General features: G+C 50.8%; 1 protein-coding gene across 2 annotated transcripts; it reads right to left on the reverse strand.

Annotated features, from left to right (window-relative positions):
• Positions 1–1,945: 1,945 nt before the first annotated feature.
• Man2b1 (mannosidase alpha class 2B member 1) lies at positions 1,946–20,103 on the reverse strand. 2 transcript variants are annotated; one of them, XM_048795552.1, is made up of 24 exons: positions 19,864–20,103; positions 19,056–19,158; positions 18,725–18,898; positions 17,591–17,784; positions 15,792–15,924; positions 15,420–15,565; positions 14,709–14,825; positions 11,026–11,108; positions 10,811–10,931; positions 10,659–10,737; positions 10,396–10,505; positions 10,136–10,243; positions 9,669–9,785; positions 8,884–9,075; positions 7,208–7,305; positions 7,012–7,129; positions 5,422–5,540; positions 5,229–5,330; positions 5,010–5,097; positions 4,809–4,889; positions 4,027–4,254; positions 3,275–3,454; positions 3,072–3,174; positions 1,946–2,660 (listed from the first exon to the last, which is right to left on the reverse strand). In XM_048795552.1, exons 1-24 carry the CDS (start codon positions 20,026–20,028, stop codon positions 2,545–2,547), a joined length of 3,075 nt encoding a protein of 1,024 aa, XP_048651509.1. In that variant the 5' UTR covers positions 20,029–20,103; the 3' UTR covers positions 1,946–2,544. The 2 variants fall into 2 exon arrangements, with proteins under 2 accessions (XP_048651509.1, XP_015344567.1); XM_015489081.2 differs by having other exon boundaries at positions 3,275–3,430; positions 19,864–20,102.
• Between the last annotated feature and the right edge of the window lie 132 nt (positions 20,104–20,235).

Below are 20,235 nucleotides of genomic sequence, written 5' to 3' on the forward strand. Positions count from 1 at the left end.
CAAAAAAAAGAAAAAGTTATGGGAGGCACACCTAAAACCCCAACCCCATGCAGTGTGACAACTAGACTAGGGATCCCTCCTTGCATCTCTTGGGAGGGATGACTGTCTAATCTTTAGAAGGTGACTGTCTTAATCCATTCTAGCTGCTATATCAAAACACCTTAGATTGGGTAGTTTCTAAGTGACAGGAAGGCATTGCTCACAGTTCTAGAGGTTGGGAAGTCAATGGTTAAGGTGCCAGCAGATTCAGTGTCTGGTGAAGATTCCTCTCTGCTTCATGGTCCCCGAAGTGGCCACCAAAGGTGGAAGGTGCTGAGAGAATGAGGAAAAGGCAGACTGGCCAGACTCAGTGCCACACACCTGTAACCCCAGCTACTCGGCAGGGAAATCTGAAGTTCAAAGCACCTGGATAACTTGGTGAGACCCTGTCTCAAAATAAAATGTGGGGCTGGGGCTGGAGCTCAGTGGTTGAGCACTTGCCTAGCACTTGTGAGGCACTGGGTTCAATCTTTAGCACCATATTTAACAACAACAACAACAAAAATAGATGTTATGTCCATCTACAACTAAAAAGTGTTCTTTTTTTTTTTTAAGACAGTGTGAGAGAGAGAGGGAGAGAGAATTTTTAAAAATATTTACTTATTTATTTATTTTTAGTTTTCAGCAGACACAACATCTTTGTTTGTATGTGGTGCTGAGGATCGAACCCAGGCCGCACGCATGCCAGGCGAGCGTGCTACCGCTTGAGCCACATCCCAGCCCCTAAAAAGTATTCTAAAAAAAAATGTAAAAGGTGTTGGGGGTGCAGGGCTCAGTAGTAAGGTGCTTGCCTAGCATGTGTGAGGCCCTGGATTCAATCCCCAATATCATAAAAGGGAAAAAGAAAAAATTGTTTGGGGGGTCTACCTTCAGTACCAGACCTGACATGGGAGATGAGTACAGGGATCCTCCTTGGACTGTACTAGCTGACCTGACCTGGCCTTTCCTGAAGAGAGAGAATTAGAAAAAAAGTGACCTGAACCCCTCTGAAGCCATGGCAGAATGCAACCCACCCTCACATCTTGAGCTGGCCTCTGCCAAACAGGCCCAGTGGAGGGGTATTGGGAACATTACAAAGCCAAAATGGTCCTTCCCTCCCCTGCATCTGTGTCCACCCTGGGCCAGACCCTGTCATTGGAGGAGAACTAAGGAACATTTGCAGCCGGTGCTTGCAAAGACTGGTCTCTATGCAGGACCATGGCCCAGTGGTCCTTCTAGAGGGAGATGACTTCCAGCAACTAGGATTTTCACACAGGAATCTCATCCTCCTCCCTCATCTCTTGGGCCCCAGGAGGGTGACTTTACAAGTGGCTGAGTGGCATATCCAAACACAGGTCTTCACATGACCTGCAGATAGCTCATGGAGGCCAGAGGGGACATCCAGGCCTATCAGTGGATTAGTGGATTTGCCCAAGGGTGGGGCAACTGGAGGGCAAGTCACTTTGTTTCAGCTGGGGGGTGAGGGGGACACTTAATCCGGGCATCTTCCTGTGTTTCAGAACCAGAACTCTTGAGAGCACCAGAATATTTGCCTGTCTGCATCCAGCTACGTGTCAGGGCCTTAACTTAGGACTAGCCTCTAGTTCCATCACCTGTTCTATGTCCTCCCAGATTCCTTGCTCTGAAGATCCATCTCCCCCGAGACCAGTCTGGAGAAGTGTATCTGCTTCTCTGAGCCCATGTCCAGCACAGGCCTGCTGTGCCAGCACTTCAGTGCAAAAAGGATCAGTGCAGGAGGTGGGGGAAGGAGCAGTGGTGGTGGTGGGGGGGTGAGAACAGTAGAGTCCAGTATGGGGAGTCAGACAGGTAAATGACCTCCACCTCAGTTCAGGGCTGAGCTAGGATTTGCTCATCATTCTGGGTCATGCATTCTCTGCCCCTTCCCCAAAATAAAGCAACACAATCATAAGACAACCCTCTTAAATCTTAGTAATGGCAAAAACCCAAAGAACCCCACCAACAATAAAAGATAATGCTAACAAAGTGAAAAAGCAAGTTACAGTTTGGGAAAACATATTTGTAAGTTCCATGTCTGACAAAGGACTTGTTTGTAGGATATATATAAAGAGCTGTTATTATAACTCAGAAAACTAATAACCCATTTCAAAAATGGACAAAATATATGAGCATATAGTCCATTAAAAATTACACAGATGTCTAATAAATACATAAAAAATCTTAATAATGGCATATTTTATTATGTTGTATCAGATTGAACCCAGGGGTGCTTAATCACTGAGCCACATCCCTTGCCCATTTTTTAAAAAAAAACTTTTTATTTTGAAACAGGGTGTCACTAAGTTGCTTAGGGCCTTGCCAAGTTGCTGAGGCTAGATTTGAACTTGCCATCCTCCTGACTCAGACTCCTGAGCTACTGGTGCAGGCGTGCACCACTGCACCAGGAAGTAGTGGCATTTTAATGGCAGTTGTAGGTGGCAGCAGCAGAATGAGAAGGGAGTCTGCCCCCTCCCCCAGAGCTGGGGTTCAGGTACTGAAGGGGCCCTCCTAGAGGGTCCAGCCGCCCTTCCATTGGACTAAGGCCACAAAGGTGCGGATTTCCATGGGCTGTAGGGTGATGGAGGATGGGTCCAGTGTGAATGGTGCAGGGTGGGGAGTGGGACCTGTGGAGGGGTGGGGAAGGAGTTGTAAGGGGCCCAGATGTCCTCTGTCTCACCCAGTATCCCTTCCCCTGGGCCTAGCCACCCCCAAGTTTGTCCCCAGGACCGTATGCCCTGACCCTTGAACCATTTTCCCCTGCTGGAATACCATCCTGAGGTCCTCGAATCCTTAAGCTGACCCTTCCAGACCTAGACACTGATGGAGACTCTCAAATCTTGTTCTCGGGACTAAACACCTCTAAACTTCAAGTCGCATTGCTAGTGTGTGGGACCCACTTGTGACCCTTAAGACCTAGCCTGCCTCTGGTGCTGTCCCAGGCCCTCAGGCTCTGTAGTAGGTCCTGGCCAACATTCCCACGTCTCATGCACCACCCCAGCTGCTGACCCCAGGCAGGACCCAAAGCAGGTCCTCACCATCCTTTAGTGTCCACTGGAGCCTCGAAGCACTGGCACGGGGCTGGTTGGCCGCCAGCGTGGTCTCCTGCACGTGGGTAATGGTGAAGCTGGAGAACAGATCCTGCGGGGAGTGGGTAGGACATGCTGAATGCTGGGCAAAGCCGAGTTCTGCCTCTGCCCCTCTCTCTTGCCTCTCTCCTTCCCACCTCTGCCCTCCTTACCCGCAAGTCCAAGGTCACAGGGGCGCTCAGGTTGCGGCCTGAATCCTCCCACACCGTGAACTGATGTTCAAAGCGCAGCAGCAGCTTGTTGAGGCCCCAGCGGGCCAGCGTGAGCAGGTGCACTGAGGGCGGCAGCTCTCGGCGCAGTCCGGAGAACTGCGGTATCGGGGCGGGCTGAGTCTGGGAGGGAAGGGTCGCGGACCGAGAGGGGCGGGGCTCTGCCCGGCCAGGAAAACACACTAGGCTGTAGGGGGTGGGGCTTATCCAGAGGGGAGGGGCTCAACTAAAAGGAAACTGCAGGTTTGTGAAGGCTAAGAGCTGAGCCAAAGAGGGAATGGGGTGGGCCCAGGTTTTCGGGCAGGGGGGTGGCCATGAAGATCCAAGCCCAGAAGAGGCAGAAGTGATCAAGGCCAAGGCTGGACATCGTTGGGGAGCTGCGCAAGCCATGGAGACATGGAACTGGCTTAGAGGGACAGAGGCTGGGGGTTGTTGAGCAGGCGGGAAGGCGGGGCTCAAGGGAGTCCAGGTAGGATCAAGGTGAGGAGGCAGTGAAGGGGCGTGAGGTAGTTCTCTCCCGGGTAGGGGTGGCTGGGTACTGGGATGGGGGCGGGGCGGCAGGGGCTAAGCCTCCCCAGGGCTAATGGGGACCAGGCTTTGCCCAGGAAAACCTGTACCCTACTCCACTCCCCACAGGTTGTATTCCTGTCCTTTCTGCCCTTCCCGCCGCCCCTCACCTGCGTGCCGCCCCTCACCTGCATGTGTGGGGTGGCCTGGGGGTGGTAGAGGGCTCCGCCATCTGGGGCTAACACCACCTGCGGAGCTAGGACCTCTTTCTCCGCCAGCAGCCGGTGCCCAGCGGCCGCCTCACCCACCCTGTCCAGCAGCACGAGGTGGCGCCCTCGTGCCACCAGTCCGGACCCCTTCTCTGTCAGTGGCTCCTGTAACCCACGACCGTCATCTTTCACCAGCCTTCGGTGCACCTGGCGGGGAGAGTGGCCAGGAAAGGGTGCGGTCTAGCAAGCATTTCTGGGCCAGAAATGGGGTAAAGGGCTCAGGAATTTCAAGACAAAAAAAAAAAAGGTGGGGGGGAATGGGTAACGATGGTCAGGGTCTGGTAAGGGGACCAGAATGATAGGGAGGCCTAAATAGGGCAGGTCAGTGTCTGGCGGGGGCGGGGGGGGGGGGGGGTGGAGGGGGGGTAGGGGGTTGGGTGGGGGGTGTTGGGTGTGGGGGAGGGCTCCTTAGGGACTGGAGGAAAAGTCGCGCACAGAAATAAGAGTTCTCAGGGCTGGGGCTGGGGCTGAGCGGTAGACCGCTCGCCCAGCACATTCGAGGCGCTGGGTGGATCCTCAGTACCACATAAAAATAAATAAAAAATAAAGGTATTGTGTCCAACTACAACTAAAAAAAAAATTTTTTTTTTAAAGAAATAGAGTTCTCAGCTTAGTGGAGGACACAGCAGAGACCTGGGACAGAAAAGGCCATGGTGGTCCGGGGAGGAGCCTGGCTTGGATGGGGCTGGGACTCAACTCACCATGAGCTCCAGTGAGCCATTTCCCAAGCTGCTGCCCCCCTGGGAGCGGTCAGTGAGCACTGTCAGCTGCATATTCCTATCCTAGAGAGGGGGAGGGTGGGAATGAGGGGTCATGCTGTGAACCAGTCCCCTCCCCCGCCCGCAGGTATATGGGAGACACTGGGAATGAGGGGTCCCACTCTGCAGGGTGGGGAGGGGTACCTTGATGTAAATCCGAGTGTTGACAGGATAGTAGTTTCCGGCCACAGGCTCCCACAGGTCCAGTTCCCAGGTGGGCCGATAATCCCGCCTGGGGTGGGATGTGACTTGGTCAAGCTTGGAGTCTGGTTCCCCTGCTCCTCACTCCCCCTTCATCCCCTCCCTCCCACATGCAAATGACCCCCACTGCCCGTGGGCCCCCACACACCTCAGCCCCCTTACTTTCTCTGCAGTATCTCCCGGCCATTGCTGTCTGTGTAGAAGAGCCCATTTGTCTTCAGCGGTGTGTCAAAGCGACTGATGACCTCCTTTCCCCAGCCTTCACTGTACCCAAAGGGATGGCAAGGTTGGGGGCCTTGCCTAAATTCCACTTTGCTCTTGCTTCCCCACCAGGATCCCAGCCTGTGCCACTTACCCCACAGGTATTGGCCCCACTGTCCACTCCAGCTCCAGGTGACGCTGTCCCTGGTACAGGCGAACCACCTGGGAACACCAGGCTGAAAAATTCTGATGTAGCTCCTGCACCAAAGGTGTCTGTAGGCACATGGTGTGCAGGACAGACGTCAGCCCATACCAGGCAGAGGTGAGCCCTCAAACATCTGGCTGCCTGGGATTCCCACACACCTCTCTCCTGTCTAGATGTAACACCCACACTTTCCCTCAGTCACTGCCACCTAATTCTGGAGTGTGGCATACATGCTTGTTGCCTACCATTACCCTGTCTTTCCTCCTTAGAACAGGATTCTAATTTGGCATATAGCTGTCTGAAATACAGACTGTCTTGTTGAGTCTTCTGTGAGACTGTCTGTAGCTACATGATCATGGTCTGCCCCATGGAAAATGATCAAAGCTGTATGAACAATGTTCCTTGCCCCTTTCCCTTCCCCACTGGCTCAAATGCAGATGCCATGGCTAGATCTTGAGCAGCCATCTTAGATCTGAGGTGGAAGCTAAATACTAAGAATGTTAGAGCAACAAGACAGGCAGGTGACTCTGGAACCATCCCACCTTCCCTAGATGGCCCAGCCAAACTTTCTGTTAGAAGGAAAGAACTTCTATCTTGTAGATACAATTAATTGGAGTAGCTCTGTTGGAACAGTCCAACTTGTGTCCCAATACATGACCCAGGAATGCCAATGTTAACCTCAAGGGGAATTCACGTAAAATATGAACCTTGCCATTATCTTTCCCTAAGAAAAAACATCAGTGAAATGTCCTAGGAAACCACTGTTCTCAGCCAGACACAACCTCAGATGTCCACCCTAAGTGAGAGCACTATATAATGTGAATTCTCTTTTTTACTTTGAGACAGGGTCTTTCTAAATTTCTTAGGGCCTCGCTAAGTTTCTGGGGCTGGCTTTGAACTTTTCACCTTCCTGCCTCAGCCTCCCAAGTCCCTGGGATTATAGGTGTGCAGCACCGTGCCCAGCACAAGTGTGGATTCTCAAATATCCACTCCAGATATAAACATTTTTATTTTGTGGTGCTGGGGATCGGACCTAGGTCCTTGTACATGCAAAGCAAGCACTCTACCACTGAGCTACATCCCCAGCCCCAAGATATAAATTTTTTTTTAATATTTATTATTTATTTTTTAGTTTTTGGCAGACACAACATCTTTGTTTGTATGTGGTGCTGAGGATGGAACCCGGGCCGCACGCATGCCAGGCGAGCGTGCTACCGCTTGAGCCACATCCCCAGCCCTAGATATAAAATTATACCACAGACCTTGGTGACTCTTGCACCTGCCCTTAACTCTCCCTATTCACCTCCAGTTTCCAAAGCTAAGTATAATCCTGCCTCCCACAGTAGATGTGAACGTTTTGGGAGAGAATTGTAGAAGCAGCCATAAATATCAGCCCTACAGAAGCACCCTCAGGTCTTAGCCCCCTTCTAAAGGAGATGCAAATCCTCCCCCCACCCTCACCCTACACTTGGCACATCACCCTCTCAGGTTCCACACCCCCCCACCCCAATCCCCAGCTTCCCACTCCTTATTCATGACCTTCACCAGGCGGATCTGAGCATAGTGGCTCACAGGATATGGTTTCCGTCCTTCAGGTCTGAAGATGTAGGCCCCAGAGGTCTGCCAGCTTTCCAGATCACCTGAACTGGCACCATACCTGGGACCAAAGCAAGTGAGAGTCACATAAAGGGCCTCTGCTCTACACCCCCACTCAGCCCTGATGATCCTCTCTCACCAGAAGAAGGACTGGTTCACAGGTAACAGGAGATTCTTGTCCTTGTTCCTGATCTCTGTCAAGAACCCTGTGTCAGGGTTGAATGTGGCCCGAATGTACTAGGCAGTAAAGGGTGGACAGAGGGTGACCATCACTTCAGCAATGGCAGCTCCATCTTTCCCAGGGCTCAGGACAAAACCTGGAGTCATCTTGACTTCCACCCACTTTGCACTTGACCCTCTTGGCAAACCCTACTAGCTCTTCCCATCAATCTTGCTCTCAATCAAGCCGCTCCCCACTCCGAGGCCTCTCAGGACTAATGCAGCTGGCCTCTAGAGGTCCCCTTTCTTCTATGTTCATTCCCCATAATCTGTTCATGCTTGCATAGCTAGAGGTACCTGTGAAACCCTAAATCTAATAATAGCCCTCATCTGCTCCAGACAAGGGCCCATGTGTATATCTAACACAGAGCCACCATGCCAGGACCCATGAGACACTTAGGGGCCCACAGAAATGTTTCTATTTCTTTTAGGAGCAGAAGAAAATGTGGATAGAATAATAATAAATGTATCATAATGAGACTTGCCTAGATTGTATTTATCTTTTATAGCAACATCATCATAAAATAGGTTTTCCCCAAGTACTGAGGATTGTACCCAGGCTTTTGCACATGCTAGGCAACTACTGTACCACTGAGCCATATCCCAAGTCATTTATTTATTTGGTACCAGGGATTGAACCCAGGGGTGTTTAACTACTGAGCCACATCCCATCCTGTTTTTGCATTTTATTTGGAGACAGGGTCTCACTGTATTGCTTAGGGCCTTGCCAAATTGCTGAAGCTGGCTTTGAACTTGTGACCCTCCTGTCTCACCTCCTGAGCTGCTAGGATTACAGACATGTGCCACGCCCAGCCCCAAGTCATTTTTGGGTTTTGTTTTGAGAAAGGTTTTTGCTAAATTGCTCAGCCTGGACTTGAACTTTTGATCCTCTTGCCTCAGCCTTTTGAGCAAGTAGGATTACAGGAATCTGCACTCCTGACTGGCCACTCATGACAGTGTGTGTGTGTGTGTGTGTGTGTGTGTGGTGATGGGGATTGAACCCAAAACCTTGTGCATGTGAGGCAAGCACTCTACCAACTGAGCTAGCTCCCCAGCCCCTCATGACAGTCTTAAGGCACCCTTGTCCTGCCCATGGCCCCTTCAGAGTAAGAGCCAAACTCTTCCTCTCCATTCTTAAGGCCCTCACAATCTGAGGGCTTTGTGTCTGCTATGTTCTTCTGCCTGCCTGAATTCCTCTTCCCCCAGATAGCCACATGATTCCCTTCCTCAGGTGTTTACTTATTTTCAGTGCTGGGGACTGAAGCCAGAGTACGGTGAATGCTAGGCAAGAATTCTACCCCAAGCTACAACTCCAGCCTAGGTTTCAATTTAAATGTCACCTTCTTTGCCACCCCTCCTCTAAAATTGCAAGCCCCCATCGACCATCAGTTGTGATATACCTAACAAGTACCACCCACAATCCCACTGGATCCTCACAATAGCTCCACAAGAGGACATTGAAGCTCCGATGGATGTTACTCACTCAAGGACACAACCAGAAGTGGTGATGCTAAATAAAGGACGCTCACCCAGCAGCTCACCTTGACATTTCAATTTGTCACAGGGGCAGTGAAAGGAATTCAAACAGGGTCTCACCTCATTTTCAATTGCTAAGACACGGAACCGGGACCTGAACTTCTGGGAAATGGAATTTGGAAGAGGGATCAAGGGCTTCCGGTGAGAAATCTTGGTTACTGAGTAGATGCTGAAGCCCAGGGCAGGCACTGATGCAGAGAAAACCAGCTCTGGGTAGTGCTCCTGAGGCTCAGCACTGGGAACCACCACCACCTGGGTAAGGGAGGAGGGAGACTTAGTGAAGAGCTGTAAATACACCTAGAGAGCCAATCATAGGAGAGGCATCAAACGCAAGGAAAGGAAAGAGTTCTGGGATGGGGAGAAGAAATCTAGGTGTTGGGAGAGTAGGGTGTCATATTCCCCCAAAAAAGTTGCAGAGGTTGGGGTATGGCTCAGTGTTAGAGCTGTGCTTAACATGCATGCCATCCGGAGTCCATCCCCAGCATGGAGGTAGGGGGCATTGCAAAGATTCCTAAGGAGGAAAAAAGAATCCACTAGGAGGGTGAAGACTGTGGGGGTCTTGGAGAAATGAGGGAGGAAGTAGGGGAAGAGATCCCGAAGGTGGGGAGGAGAGTCTAGGTGAGAAATAAGCTCAAGGGAGAGAGCTTCTGGGATAAAAGGACTGTCTGTGAACAGGAAGAAAATTTCCTGGGTGGATACTAGAAAGGGGAAGCCCTTATGGGAGGGAGTTGTTTCCAAGGGGTGGGGGACAATATTAAGGGACAGAGGAGGAAGAGAGGCTCATGGGGAGTGTCCATGAGAAGACAGCAAGGACCGAGGGGTTAATACCCATTAAATGAGCTCACACTATTGGGCACAGTCTGGCCACTGGGATCCTTCACGAGGAAACTGCTCTTGCTGACTGGCAGCCGCACCATATGATCCACCTTCCGCCCCAGGGGGTTATAAAGAATGACCTGGAACTAGGGGGAAAGGGTCAGGGAAGAAATGGATCACAGCAGGCTTTCTCCAAATTCATCTACCGGATGGGGCAGGGTCCCAGTGAGGCCATGCATGGTCTTTCAGGACGAGCCACCCCCTTGCGGTGCCATAGTCCCTGTCCTGCCCTAGCTTCATTGGACGCCAAGCAATCTCACCCAAGGACGGTCCTCCAACAGACAACAACAACAACAACAAAAAACTACGCAACCATATCTTAAGGAGCGCCTCAGCCCAACACCCGCCTTTTCTTCGCCCATCTGTGGGATTTCGCGTGCTAGGGTCCCACCCACGGGACCCGCTTCCCAGGCCTGCCCCTCCTGCCGGGGCTCACACTCGCTGACTTCTGGCTGAGCGGGCAGATGCTGATGTTGAGGTCGCGGCAGAACGTGAAGGTCTTCTTGGAGCCGCTGAGCCGCGCCAACGCATTGCTCAGGAGAATCTAAGAAAGTGCGCAAAGGACTCCGTCATCTCACCGGGATCTCCACCGGCCCCTGCAGCCTCCGTCCCTCGCGCCGAGGCCCCGCCTCCTCAAGATCTGACCAATGAACTCCTCTCGGCTCCACCCATTCTCCAAGGCCCCGCCCCACGCACCTCGCTGGGACCCCAGCCTTCTGACAGCTGACGCGCATAATCGTCCGCCACGAGTTGCCTAGCGGTGCCGGTGACTGCGTCGTGGTGCTGGAGCACCGCCATCGCCTCATCTGCGTACAGACGGTAAATGGGTGGGGTCTCCGCGGAATCCGGCCCCTCCCCCAAGGGGACGCGAAAGGTCGGGTCAGGGCAGGTTTAGGAGGTAGCCTGAGGTGGTTTCTAACTGAAGCCGCGAGCCCCTCCCCTCGTCTGCCGACACCTACTCAGAGGCGCACAGTCTCCCGAGCCATAGGGTCCTTGGCTGGCCGCAGGACCCGCCAGCGCCTCCAGCTGGTTGCACACCTGGGGAGAAAGGGGTGTGTTGGGGCCCTGGGCCTCCCTGAGTTTTGCCCCATCGAGCCCAGCACCCATTCACCTGCAGGAATTTGTAACTGAGGCGCTCGAAGCGTTTGAGCGCCGGCCTGCTGGTATAAAAGCCAGTCCAGAACATGTGCGGGCCGTCAGCATAAGGGAAGAAGTCGTCCTTTTTCACCGACCTGGGGCGGAAGAGCAATTGAGTCAGCGTCAAAACCCGCGGAACATGCCAACAACCCGGCCTCGCCCCGCAAGCTCCCCAGTCCCACTAAATACCAGGTGAGGTTGGCCTTGTGCAGCTCCCAGAGGTAACAAGCAGGGGTGGAGTAGAGAACATGGATCCCGCTCCCGTTTGCCTGCTGCTGGGGAAGGCGTGTGTGAGCCCTTGGAAGTCCGCATCTTCCAGGGGCCCACAGGTGTGCACATTCATGCATCCAGTAGATTTTGGCCTCTGAATACACGTTGTGAGTACAAACCACCAATGGTCAAGTACGAAAACAAATTTGGGTTGAGGGGCTGGGGATATAGCTCAGTTAGTAGAGTGCTTGCTTCACTTGCACAAGGTCCTAGGTTCAATCCTCAGCTCCACGAGAAAAAAGAAAGTTGGGTTGACGCCTAATGGTAACCTTTCCTGAGTTTCAGGAATCTTGACAAGAATAAACCTGAAATCTTACTAAACTTCCCCACCTCAGCTTCCCAAGCAGCTGGGGCAACAGGTGTGCCATGCCACCTCTGCCAATTGAGGAAAAGGATGGTTGTTCTGCTCATGCTGTGTTCCCAGTATTCACAGTAGGTGCTCAGTCGGCATTTGAGTGAATGAAGGGACTTACATGGAAATGCATTCCTTTAATCGTGCACACATACACATACAGGCCTCTCCTGGTTTCCTCTAGGAACTAGTTCCAGGACTCTCCCCCTGGATACCAATTCCTTGGATGCTAAAGACCTTTATATAAAATTGTATAGTACTTGCATATAAACTATGTACATCCTCACCTATACTTTAAATCCCCTCTAGATGATTTGTAATGCATGATACAATGTAAATGCTCTGTTGTGTATAGTTGTTATACTGTATTGTTTGGGGGAACTGAAAAGAAAATGTACATGTTCAGTACAGATGCAAGTTTTTCCCCAAATATTAAAGTAGTTAAACCTATGGACATGGAACCATGAACTGCATGTGCTTACATGTAGAATGTAGACACACCTATGCATACTGTTTTTTTTTTTTTTTTTTGTACCAGGAATGAAACCCAGGGGTGTTTAATGACTGAGCCACATTCCCAGCACTTTTTATTTTTTGAGAGAGGTTCTTGCTAAATAGTTTAGGGTCTCACTAAGTTGCTGAGGCTGGCTTTGAATTTGCCATCCTTCTGCTTCAGCCTGCAAAGCAGCTGGGATTACAGGTGTGTGCCACTGCACTTGGCACATATACTATTTTTCACTCAGCAAATAACCACCCAGTTCTTCAATATGCTCAGAACTGCAGGCTCAATCTAAAATCAGAGAATCCAGACTCCACCATTATGGAATTCACGGCAAGTAAAGGAGAAAGATGTTGAATGGAGATGGCTACTTGGCTACGATCCACCTGGATGTGGAATCACAGGTGTTAATGGGAGCTGCTTTAAGCTCAGAGAGGAAAGGCTGTAACTGAAGTGTGGCGAGGACTTTTTGGATATTTCAGCTGTGTGTTAAAGGAGGAACAGAAGGTTTTCAGTTAGAAAGATAATAATAAACAGCTAGGGATGCAGTGTAGCTCAATAGTAGAGCTTGCCTAGCATGCCGGAAGCCCTGGTCCCATCTCTAGCACTCTGAATCATCAGCATCCACTAAGATGCTTTGTGTGCCAGGCACTGATATACTGATTCGTGCAAATGAATTCATTAAACTCTCTTTAGCACCCTGATGAAGTGGGGGCCACCTAGGTCCATTTCATAGGACATAATGAGAAAACCAGGGTACTGATTATTTAAGTATATTTCTCAAAGTTACAGAACAGCAAATGGCAAAGCCAGGTTTGAACCCAGGAACTTCATATCCAGAGTTTGTAAAGTGAAGTCAGCAGAGGAGCAGTCAGTGGTAAAAGAGCATGACCTCATGGCAGGCCAGGGACATGGTATTTGCAGGAGGAAGTGGTCAAGGTAGTGTAGGCTCTGTGGGAACCAGGAGCATGGGGAGGGCTGATATATGTCTTCTGGAAGACCCTCAATGGTTCCTGAGAGCTGTTTTGGTGAAACAATAGTGCAGGGGTGACTAGGAGATAACAATGCAGTGACTGCCCAAGTGGTGAGAACAGGATTGATGGGAAGGGGCTTCTCAGAAGAAAGGAGACAAATTTATCTGCTGATGGGAAAGAATGATTGCTTGTGCACACAGCACTGGCCACTTACAGGGACACATCAATATATCTGTGTTGGCCAGAATAATGACAACCCAAAGATGTCTACATCCTGATCCCAGTACCTGTGACTATCATGGGTGATTTAGCAAAGGGGAATAAGGAATGGAATTAAGGGTGTTAACCAGATTACCTTAACATAGATTATCCTGGATTAGCTGGGAGGCCCAACATAATCACAAGGATCTTTAAGACTGGAAGAGGAAGGGGAGAGCTTAGTGGTAGAGCTCTTGCTTAGTACGTGTGAGGCACTGGGTTCAATCCTCAGGACCACATACAAATAAATAAAGGCATTCTGTCCATCTACAGTGTCTAAATAAAAATATAATAAATATATAAAAATAAATATAATAAAAATACGTAAATATGTATTTACAAATTATATATAAATATATTTTTTAAAGGAAGATGGAAGCCAGGCATGGTGGCACCCTAGCGGTTCAGGAGGCTGAGACAGGAGGATTGGGAGTTCAAAGTCAGCCTCACCAACTTACCAAGGCCCTCAGTGAGACCCTGATGGTCTAAAAGTTTAAAAAAAAAGCGGGGGGGGGCGGGTGTGTTCTGGGGATGTGGCTCAGTGGTTACGTGCCCCTGGGTTCAATCCCTGGTTGACAAAAAAAAAAAAAAAGGAAGGAGGGAACCTAGAAGAGGTGACACTGAGAGAGACGTGGTGTGGAGCAGAGCGGAGGCAAGCCGTGTGGCTTTGGAGGAGGAGGCAGCAGCATGAGCAAGAAATAGAGGAAGCCTCTAGAAGGAGCAACACCTTTCTCCTAAACTCTGCCAAGACCTCGATTCTTGGGGCTGCTGCCAGACTCTGGCCTAAGGACTGCATGACCATGTATGTTTGGAGCAGCTCAGCTTGTGGTAATTTCTTTCAGTAGCAACTGAAAAATAAGAACACTCTATAAACATGAGCTAAGCCAAAGGGATACAAGCACGCATGTGGCTACAGTTTGGATCTGCAATGTCCCCCAAGCGCATGTGTTCAGGGCCTGGTTTCCAGCGTGGTGCTCTGGGAGATGATGAAAACTTGAAGAGGTGGAAACCTATGGGAGGTCTTGAGGTCACTGGGGTATGCCCTCGAAGGGATCAGTGGGACCCTAGCTCCTCCTTCTTACTCTGTCTCACTCCCTGGCCATGAGGTGAGTAGCTTCACTCTGTCACTTGCTCCTGCATGATGTGCTGCCTGCCCACAGGCCCAAAAGCAACCGGGCCAACTGAGTGTGGACTGCAACCTCCAAAATTACAGCAAAATAGCCCTTCTCCCTCTCTCACAGGGACTGAGCCCAGGGCCTCATACACACTAGACAAGCATATCCCCAGCCCCAGCCCTTTTTATTTCATTTTGAGACAGGGTCTCACTAAGTTGCCAGACTGACCTTGAACTTGTGATCCTTCTGACCCAGCCTCCAGAGTAACTTGGATTACAGGTGTGTCCCACCATGCCTGGCTAATCCTTTTCTTCTTATAATTGGATTATTTCAGGCACTTGTTATATAGTGATAGCAGATTAATACATGCCTGTCCACAGCTGCCACAGGGTGGCCACACTGACCTGAGCATTGACCAGCTGGATGAGCTTGTCAAGGTTCTTGAACCACAGGTTGGCGTTCTCATACTGGAAGTCTGAGCCCATGGTCATCATGGTATGGTTGGTGCGGTACTGCTGGCCCTGCAGGAAAGAGGGGAGTCCTCAGGCCAGGATGTCCTAGAAACCCCTGTGGCTAGCCGTGCCTTGGTATATATGCAGCCAAGAATATACGTGGTATAGCTGGGCAGGGTGGCGCACTCCTGTAATCCTAGCAGCTTAGGAGGCTGAGGCAGGAGGATTGCTAGTTCAAAGCCAGCCTCACACACTTAGCAAGGCCCTAAGCAACTCAGCAAGACCCTTTCTCTAAATAAAATAGAGAAAAGGGCTGGGGATGTGCCTCAATGGTAAAGCACCATTGGGTTCAATCCCTGGTACCCCCCCCCCAAAAAAAATGTGGTACATGGAGCATAGGGACAGATATAAAGAGACACTGATTGTCTAACAGTTTTCTTGGGCCCACTACACAGACAAGGGCCCACAGCACTGTGATGCTATCTCTTGCGTGCTTCTAATGAAGGCTGAACATAAATCTGAGAAGAAGGACGCGGTGATGGTGAACGGAATAACAACATTCAGTGCATCTTCTCCTTTTACCCATGAGTATCCCCCTGACCCAGGGAAAAGGCTCAGTGCATGGTACATACTGGTCATGCAGGTTCTGGACCTCTGGATTACCTGGCTAGTGGCCAGCTTCAGGAAGTAATCGACCAGGCTCTTGGCATTGTATTCAGGGCTGCGGGGATCCTCTACCACAGGACTGTCGGTACACAACATATCCCAGCATAGTTTTTCCGGTGGGTTGTAATTGTTGGGGAGTACACCTGTAGGCCACACCAGGCTCAGAGGGTGCCCAGTGCCCCAGAACTGCCCTGGGGTCCAAGCCTGCCATGTGCCACCCAGAATGGGCTTCAGGATTTGCAAGGCCCATTGCAAAAGGAAAATACAGACAGCTTGTTTCCAAATGGTTAGGGATTTTAAGACTGTCCATCACTGAATCAGGCCCAGGGCCCTTCTGAGCAGGGCCCTGCCCCCACTTCCCCTCCTCACCAGTGAAGAGGTCAGCAGTGGGAGGCTTCAGGCTGGTGCTGCCCCTCCACATCTGCTCCATCTCCCTTCTTTCAGCCCGGATCTGTTTATCTTCATAATCAATGCGCCCCAAGAAGAAGCCATCGAAGCCCATCTGGAGGTGGAGCAGAGGAGACGGTGTGAATAAGCAGGCAGAGGCCTCTCACCCACAAGCGCTGCTCGGCTGGGGAAGACTGGTCAGGACATAAGTACAAAGGAAGAGGAACAGAAACTAAGGAGGCCTCCAGTTTATCTCCAAGCTTGGGAAGGGTCAGAATACACCACAGGCTTCCCCACCTGAGCACACACCCACTATAGGAATGAAGCCATCCAGACCTTGGGATGGTACCAGAAGATCTCAGAAATGACTAGCTCCCAAATTAACAAGTGAATTACAGTTCCACCAGAAAAGACAGAAATGCAGCCTTTGAATCACCTCTTTAAGACCCCTAGTCCACTGGGTGCGGTGGCACATGCCTGTAATCCCAGTACTTGGGAGGCTCAGAAAGGAGGATTGCGAGTTCAAAGCCAGCCTCAGCAATGGCAAGGCGCTAAGTAACTCAGTGAAACCCTGTCTCTAAATAAAATACAAAATAGGGCTGGGGGTGTGGCTCAATGGTTGAGTGCCCCTGAGTTCAATCCCCAGTGCCCCCCACCAAAAAAAGCCCCTAGTTCCTGCTGTTGGGTGGAATCACAGCCTCTGGGATAGGAGTCCCCAGTGTTTCTCCTTCGCTATTGAAGCAATAAAACGGCTGTGGCTCAGTGGTAGAGCGCTTGCCTAGCATGTGTGAGGCACTGGGTCTGATCCCTGGCACCACATAAAAAAATAAATTAAAGTTATTGTGAGGCTGGCGTTGTGGCTCAGTGGTAGAGTGCTTGCCTAGTACGTGCAAGGCCCTGGATTCGATCCTCAGCACCACATAAAAATAAATAAATAAAATAAAGGTATTGTGTCAATTACAACTAAAAAAAATACTTATTAAAAAATTTTTTAGGGCTGGGAATATGGCTCAAGTGGTAGCGCGCTCACCTAGCGTGCGTGAGGCACTAGGTTTGAGTCTAAGCACCACATAAATGTGTCCACCTAAAACTAAAGAAATAAATATTTTTTAAAAATTATTTTAAAAAGGTATCGTGACAACCTACAACTATATAAAATACGATATATTGCAATAAAACTTCTTTTTTTTTCAAATATTTATTTTTTAGTTGTAGGTGGACACAATATCTTTATTTTGTTTTTATGTGGTGCTGAGAATCGAACCTAGTGCCTCACGCATGCTAGGTGAGCACACTACCACTTGAGCCACATCCACAGCTCTGTTTTTCCTTTTTCTAAAAAAAAAAAAAAAAACAGGCAGAAGGGAGGGGACAGGTCTAAGCCAGACTCACTTCCCCCTCCCCAGTTCTGTCAAAGCCAAAAGGAGGCCTTCCTCTTCCTGCAGCCTGAGGATGGATGGTCAGCACACAGGTAATGAAACTGAACTTAAAGCAAGGCCAGAACCATAAAGGGACACCAGATTCCAGTTCACCCAGGATGGGCTTAGGGCTATAACTCAGTGGTAGAGCACTTGTCTAGCATGTGTGAGGTCCTGGGTTCAATCCCCAGCACCAAAAAGAGAAAAAAAAAAGTATCAAGTTCACCCAAGGGGCGGGAGTAAGGGAGGTCCCAGCAGGCAAGGTCTGGTTCACTTGAGATCACAAGGAAAGAGTGGGGCTTCAGTCACTTCCAGAGGACATGATGCCTGTGGAGAGGGGTCCAAGAGAGGTCTGTACAGCACCTGGGCGAACAAGGAGGCCTGTTCCCGAGAGTGGCCAAAGGGGTCGATGTGCCAGGCCACATGGGGACGCCCGTCATTGCCGAAAGTATCTTTTAAAAAGCGCAGCCCAAGTGTCATCTGGTCCACGATGGCCCCGTAGTATGTGGTGGCCTCATCGTTCATCACCCAGCCACCGTTGACAAACTCCAGGCGCCCTGTGCAAAGAGAGTCAAGACTGGAGCTGTTAGGTGTAGGGCTGGATGGGTGATCCTGGAATTGGAAGACCTGCCTGCACACTCCAGCCTCAAAGGAAAAGAAGGGGCACTTCCTGGCCAGTGAGCCAGATTTGGTAAAGAGGGCCCTTGCATGCCAGGCTTCCCTCCCCCACCCAGCCCTAGCCCCCTTTAAAAAAATTTTTGGAGGGTACTCAGAGGTACTTTACCACTGAGCCACATCCCTAGTCCTTTTTATTAATTTTAAGACAGGATCTCACTAAGTATCTGAGGTTGGCCTCCAGCTTACCATCCTCCTGCCTCAGCCTCCCAAGTGGCTGGGATTACAGATGTGTACTACCCCCACCTGACATGGCAGGCTTTTCAGAGCCATTGGAGGTGGGGCCTTGCAGGATGCCCAGGAATTCTCCAATTAGGCTGGCATGGTAGCATCCCATGTTCCCAGCTACTCCAGAGGCTAAGGCAGGAGGGTCAAAAGTTGCAAGCCAGCCTGGGCAACTCAAGGAGACCCTACCTTAAGATTTAAAAAAAGGGCTGGGGATATAGCTCAGTAGTAGAATGCTCCAGTACGACCAAAAGAAAAAGAGTTCTCCAAGTTAAGGGATTCGAGACCACATGACCCACAGCTCGCGCCAAGCATGATAAAATCTCAGAAACCAGGTTTTCAAAAACAAATTGGGGGGCTGGGGATATGGCTCAAGCGGTAGCGCGCTTGCCTGGCATGCGTGCAGCCCGGGTTCGATCCTCAGCACCACATACAAACAAAGATGTTGTGTCCGCCAAAAACTAAAAAAATAAATATTAAAAAAAAAAAATTCTCTCTCTCTCTCTTTCTCTGTCTCTCTCTCTCTTTAAAAAAAAAAAAAAAAAAAAAACAAATTGGGCTAAGCTTCCTCTTTTCACTTCCCTAGGGTAGGCTTACCCTGACGCACCAGATTCCTCACGACTTCCTGTGTTGCATTTGTCTGTTGGTGCCACCAACGAGAGAAGAAAGCAATTTCCACATAGATGAAGCGACGGTTGGGATCCGCCTGGAGAGCGGAGATCACCGAGTCTAGGATGTACTGCACACCCGCGTGCTGGATGTCATTGTGGACTGTGGATACACAGGCCAAGGAGGGCCAGCAGAGTCAGAGGGACATTCCTTGACACAGGAGCCAAGGCTATGAATTGTCCCACCGCAAAGTCCAGGTATCAGAGGGAATTAAAGGAGCCATGGGAGTCCCGGGGGCCAAACCCCAATCTCTACTTACTGCCATAGAAATACTGGTCCACGGTCTTGAGCCAGCCCACGTCGTCATGTGTGTGGGCCACCAGGTGTACATTGAGCTTGTTTGGCTTCACTCTCGGGCATGTCTGCGCAGGGACCCCAAACACACACACACACACACACACACACACAGCCTGTCAATAACTCCCGGGTTAAGTGGTAGGCTGGGAAGTAGGGAAGGGGGATGTGGGAAGCACAAGATAAATCCTGATCTCAGAGTGGCTCAGAGAGGTAGAGAGGCTGTTACCTTATCCTGACTATGCAGGAGGCCTGGTCCTCCAGGGTAGAACACAGAGTTGCTCACAGATACAACTCCCACCCTTTGCACAACCCTACAAGGCAGCCCTCATTCACACCCCGAGGAAATATTCACAGTAGTAGCTATGTTTGCGCCACTGTGGGAAGTGGAGCAATAAATATCACACCTGGTTTTCAGGCGAGGGCACTGAAGCATATAATGGGAAGGGGACTTGCGTAAGGAGGCAGCCAGGAAGTGGGCAGTCCAGACTGGAACTCCAGACAGGCTAACTCCAGAGTCTCACTGTCAGCCAGCTGCTTCCCACCCGCTCGCTGCCCCTCCACAGTTAAGTGCACGCACAACTCGAGCAAGCGAGGGCGGGCGTGCAGTCCGATGCAGCCCCGTTCTCAGACGCGTGCAGACAGCCTCTCGGGCCACAGTGTTGTATCAACAGCTATTCACTAGGCACCTACAGATCAAAGTAACCTACATCTCGGGACAGTACTCGGGGCTTCTCTGGCTACTGTACATTTCCGCTGAGAGCCCGGCTCACCTCGTATCCGGCGGCTCGAGCGCCCGGAGCCGCCAGCAGCAGCAAAAAGAGAAAGACAGGCAGGAGTGGCGCACGCAGAGCGCGGGAGTTCATCCAGAGGGAGGGCTCGGCGGCGTCCTGGCAGCCGCCAGCGCAGACCCACGAAGCCGGCGCGCGACGACCCATAGCTCTGCCACCGCCGCGGTCTCCTGGGGGCTTCCCGGACGCCGCCAACACAAGAAGAGCTCTCCGCCCCTAGAACCGGCCTGGCCAATCGGCGCGGACTCGTCTAGGGCGGGGCCTTCCCTGTCACAGGATTGATCTTGCAGCCCTAGGAACATCTGGAATTGCCAAGATCAAGGGAAAGCGCAGGTTGTGTCCCATCCTCTGGGC

The sequence above is a fragment of the Marmota marmota genome, unplaced genomic scaffold, assembly GCF_001458135.2.
Source record: "Marmota marmota marmota unplaced genomic scaffold, marMar, whole genome shotgun sequence".
NCBI classification, from domain to species: domain Eukaryota; kingdom Metazoa; phylum Chordata; class Mammalia; order Rodentia; family Sciuridae; genus Marmota; species Marmota marmota.